The following is a 4,053-nucleotide window of genomic DNA, read 5'->3' as shown; positions in this document are numbered from 1 at the left end:
CGGTTTAGGGTTTAGGGTTTAGGGTTTGAGCGCAGCCAGCCAGCGCGCGTCGGCGTCGCCGCAGCATGCGGCCAGACACCGCGGCGGCTGCGTGCGGGGAAGTGAGAGAGAATTTCTTTTTTTGATTTTATTTTCTTTTAATTTGAATTTAATTAAAAGAATTTATATTTTGAAAAGGAAATTCAAAGTTGTGGGCGCTGCGGGCTGCGCGAGAGCTGCTGCTGCAGCAGACCGTTGGACCGCCGCACAGCAGCAGCAGCTGCCTATGCAGCTTCCCGCGGATCTTCTTCGAAAAGCTCTTCTCTCTTTCAATTTAAACTACAAATGCATTTTGTTTTGCAAATTTCATTTAAAGAAGGGGTCTTTGGCTGCGGTGGAGGGCTGGAGCTGCTGTGCGTGAGGCCCCGCTGCTGAAAGCCAATGGTCTGCACACTGCGGGCACCTTCGGCGGCGCTTTTGCATTCTTCCGTGAAATACCCTTCTCGAAGGATTTAATTTGTTTTTTATTGCCACTAAGTCGCAGAAGAAATGCTTTGAGGCTGCGGAAGCGCGAATTGAGCCCCCGATACCTGCGGGCCTCCGGGTGTACAGACAGCTCGCCGCGCGCTGCCTCCCGCTCCGCCGAAAGCGCAGATTCGGTCACTTTTTTGCGATCTTGGGCTCAAAAAAAGCTGCTGCAATGCCGCATTCCATTTTAATTAACTCGGGACCCCCCAGGTCCCCGCGGGTGCACGTTTCCTTCGCGGAACCCGAGGCTCCCGCGAACCAGATCTACTTGAAGACCCAGCCAGACGGCGGAGTCATTTTCTATATGGCTTCTTCTTTAGACCGCCCGCTGCAGCAGGTCTTCGACTTCTACGCCTACAACGGATTCATGACGGAGTCCCACTTCATCAAGATGGTCAGTTTGCTGCAGCAGCAGCAGCAGCAGCAGCAGCTAGGGAAGCCAAACGAATCCACAGAATTAAAGAGCCAGGAGAAGGCTGCATGCAGCGCTGCAGCAGCGCGCGCTGCTGCGCTGCAGATTGCAGCTTTTGCGCGTTGCTGCTGTTGGTGCTGCGGACGCGCTGCAGCGCCGCTGCTGCTGCTGCTGACCTGCTGCAGTGCCTCTTGCTGCTGCTGCTGCTTTGCTGCAGTGCCTCGAAAACAAACTGTTTCCAGTTCATAAAGACCCAGACCCTCTGCAGCACATTTTCAAGTCCGTGGCGAAGGGCGAGCGGTGTCTGGGTGAGCGCCGCAGTTCAAGTTCAAGTTTCGGGGCCCCGGGGAGCGCGATCCGCCGTTTTTTCGCGGATAAAACTTTAATTTTACCTTTTAAATGAATTTATTTTGCAAAATTATCCTATTTTTTGCTTTTTTTTAATTCAAATGCACCTTTTTTTCCTCATTTCTGCTCTGCGCCCTCCACAGAGTACGACTCGTTTCTGCAGGTGATACACCTGATGGCGCGCCTCAAGTTCCGCAAAGCTAACTTGCCCGAACAAGACGCAGTGAGTCTTTTGAATTAAATTAAATTGAATTAAATTAATTAATTAATTAATTAATTTAATTTAATTGAAATTAAATTAAAAAAAGAAATTCAAAAGGAAATCCAATTTCAATCCTTTTGTTCCATTCCTGTACGCGTTTCCGGTGACCAGCGCGCAGCAGCTCAAGCCCAGCTTCTGATTTTAAATGCAATTTTAATTTTAATTTTAATTTTAATTTCAAATTTAAATTTAATTTTAAATTTCAAATTTAATTTAAATTCTTTTTTATTTTGTTCAGGTGAACGCGTTAGTGGCGCATTTGCTGCAGACGGCGCCGCGGCGGGACCGGCGGCACAAGCTTGTACACTGCGGCATTCAGGTGATTTGCATGCAAATTTTTTGACTTTTTTGAATTAAAAGTATTTTAAATCGTTTTAAATATCTCAAATGATAAAATGGAGTCTTTTTAATGCAAAAATGGTCCAATTTGGCCCCGGACTTGGCGTTTTTTGCGGATTTCAAGTTTCGAAATGAAGCTGCTGCGCCCCGCAGGTCAACCCCGAGTGCGCAGAGAAGGAGTGCAACGCAGTTGTCGAAGTCAAAGATGCTGCAGCAGACTGCGAGCCGCTGCTGCAGGACCAGCAGGTGCAGCAGCAGCAGCAGACGCAGGAAGCAGCAACAGAAGCAGCGCCGGAGACCCGAGAGGTCGGCGAACAAGTCCACATCGAAAGCCTCCACGTCGCCGTCCAAGTCAACCTGGTCAGCTCCTGCTGCTGCTGCTGCTGTGCTGCTGCTGCCGCTGTTGCTGCTGCTGCTGCTGCTGCTGCTGCTGCTGCAGTGAGTTTGGAGGAGACCAAGTGGGTCTGCATGCATGCATGCATGCGCAGGACAAGGAGGAGGCGGAAGCGCAGCGGCGGCTGCGGGAGGAAGAAGAAAGGGCGGAAAGAGAAGAAGCAGAAAGGCGAAGGAAAGAAGAAGAGGAAGCAGCAGCAGCAGCAGCAAAACTGACTCCTCCTAAAACCTTCTCCGACGCAGAAACGCAAACATCTTTCTCCGGAGAAAGTCCCCTCGACGAAATCGACACTCAAGAGCCCCCCGCAGTCCTGAGTGAGAAGCAGCTGCTGCAGAGTCCAGCGGCTCTTTTCCCCTTTTGCTGCACAATTAGATTCCCTTTGGTTTTATTTTGAATTCATTTTGATTTTATTTTAAAGTTTTTAATTTTATTTTCAAGTTTTTTAATTTTTAACTCCACAATCTGCACGCAACCTCCAGCTTTCCACTCGTTCAACTTGGCGCCGCCTGTCTGCGCCCCAGCTGTTGTTCTGCGTCCCAAACGAAACAACTTCCGAAAATAATTAATTAATTTGCATTCACTTGCATTTATTTGCATTTATGTATTTAAATAAATGCAAAAAACAACTTTTGGCGTGCAGAAAAAGGCGGAAAGCTGCAGCTTTCCCGCGGGTTCGTTAGGTGTCTCGGCAGCTTTCCTGTTTTCCAGCTTTCGCGTTTCACAATTGCATTTCAGAAAAGCTTTTCACTTGCATTTTCTGCGGACTTTTTGAATATTTTAAACTCTTTTTGCGGTCATTTTGAATACTTTAATCTTTTTGAATTCTTTTTTCACTTTTTGGACTTTTGCAAAACATTTTTCTGAATTTCAGCGGCTCTCAGAGGCGAACAAGACAGCTTGCTTTACAGGGCGTTTTGCCTCTACAGCGAATTCGTTCCAAGGTGAGCAAAACTGAAAATCTTTGCTGCTGCACCAGAGCCAGAGTCGCTGCTGCTGCTGTTGCGGACTGCTGCTGCAAATTCCTCTTTTTTTGCTGCTGCTGTGGCGTACTTTTCATTTGCTGCTGCTGCGATGTATTTTGCATGTGCTGCTGCTGCTGCGTACTTCGCATTTGCTGCTGCTGCTGCGTATTTCGCACTTGCTGCTGCTGCTGCCCACTTCGCACTTGCTGTTGCGGCGGTCTATTTCGCATTTGCTGCTGCTGCTGCCTACTTCGCGTTTGCTGCTGCTCGTGTGGCGTATTTCGCATTTGCTGCTGCTGCTGCGCACTTGGCACTTGCTGCTGCCGCTGCACATTTCGCGTTTGCTGCTGCTGCGGCGTGCTTCGCACTTGCTGCTGCTGCTATTTCGCATTTGCTGGTGCTGCTACGCATTTGCTGCTGCTGGTGCTGCTACGCATTTGCTGCTGCTGTGGCGTACTTCGCATTTGCTGCTGCTGCTGCGCACTTGGCACTTGCTGCTGCTGCGCATTTGGCGCTTGCTGGTGTTGCTGCCCATTCCGCACTTGCCCTGCTGCTGCCACTTGGGACTTGCTGCTGCTGCTGCGTCCTTCGCGTTTGCCGCTGCTGCCTTGCACTTGGGACGCGCTGCTGCTGCAGCAGCAGCTGCTACCGCGTGGACCTTCCCGTTTTTTTCGGAACTCGGCCAGTTTCGCGCGTTTCGGAGCCGCTTTTGCGTCTGTCTGCATCTGCTGCCACCCTCTTTCTCCTTTTCGAATCCATTTGCATTTATTTGCGCCAAATTGCGCTTCATTTGCGCCACTTTGCCTTTTTTTCCCCGGCAGCAGCTGCG

At 49.7% G+C, this 4,053-nt stretch overlaps 1 protein-coding gene across 1 annotated transcript in view; it reads left to right on the top strand.

Moving 5' to 3' along the window:
- Nucleotides 1–679: 679 nt before the first annotated feature.
- ETH_00002055 (uncharacterized protein) overlaps nt 680–4,053 on the top strand; it is a gene marked incomplete at both ends in the record, with an annotated part of 5,474 nt that continues 2,100 nt past the window's right edge. Inside the window, 8 exons of the mRNA XM_013372961.1 lie at nt 680–901; nt 1,137–1,227; nt 1,411–1,490; nt 1,768–1,848; nt 2,022–2,228; nt 2,357–2,576; nt 3,134–3,203; nt 4,046–4,053. The exon at nt 4,046–4,053 is cut by the window's right edge and continues 123 nt beyond it. Of these exons, the coding sequence (XP_013228415.1) occupies nt 680–901; nt 1,137–1,227; nt 1,411–1,490; nt 1,768–1,848; nt 2,022–2,228; nt 2,357–2,576; nt 3,134–3,203; nt 4,046–4,053 (979 nt within the window). The remainder of the gene's footprint in view (nt 902–1,136; nt 1,228–1,410; nt 1,491–1,767; nt 1,849–2,021; nt 2,229–2,356; nt 2,577–3,133; nt 3,204–4,045) is intronic.

This window comes from Eimeria tenella, genomic scaffold (assembly GCF_000499545.2).
Source record: "Eimeria tenella Houghton genomic scaffold, Eth_scaff115, whole genome shotgun sequence".
Classification (NCBI taxonomy): domain Eukaryota; phylum Apicomplexa; class Conoidasida; order Eucoccidiorida; family Eimeriidae; genus Eimeria; species Eimeria tenella.
Note: the sequence above shows the minus strand (reverse complement) of the source record. Positions and strands in the feature narration are given on the sequence as shown.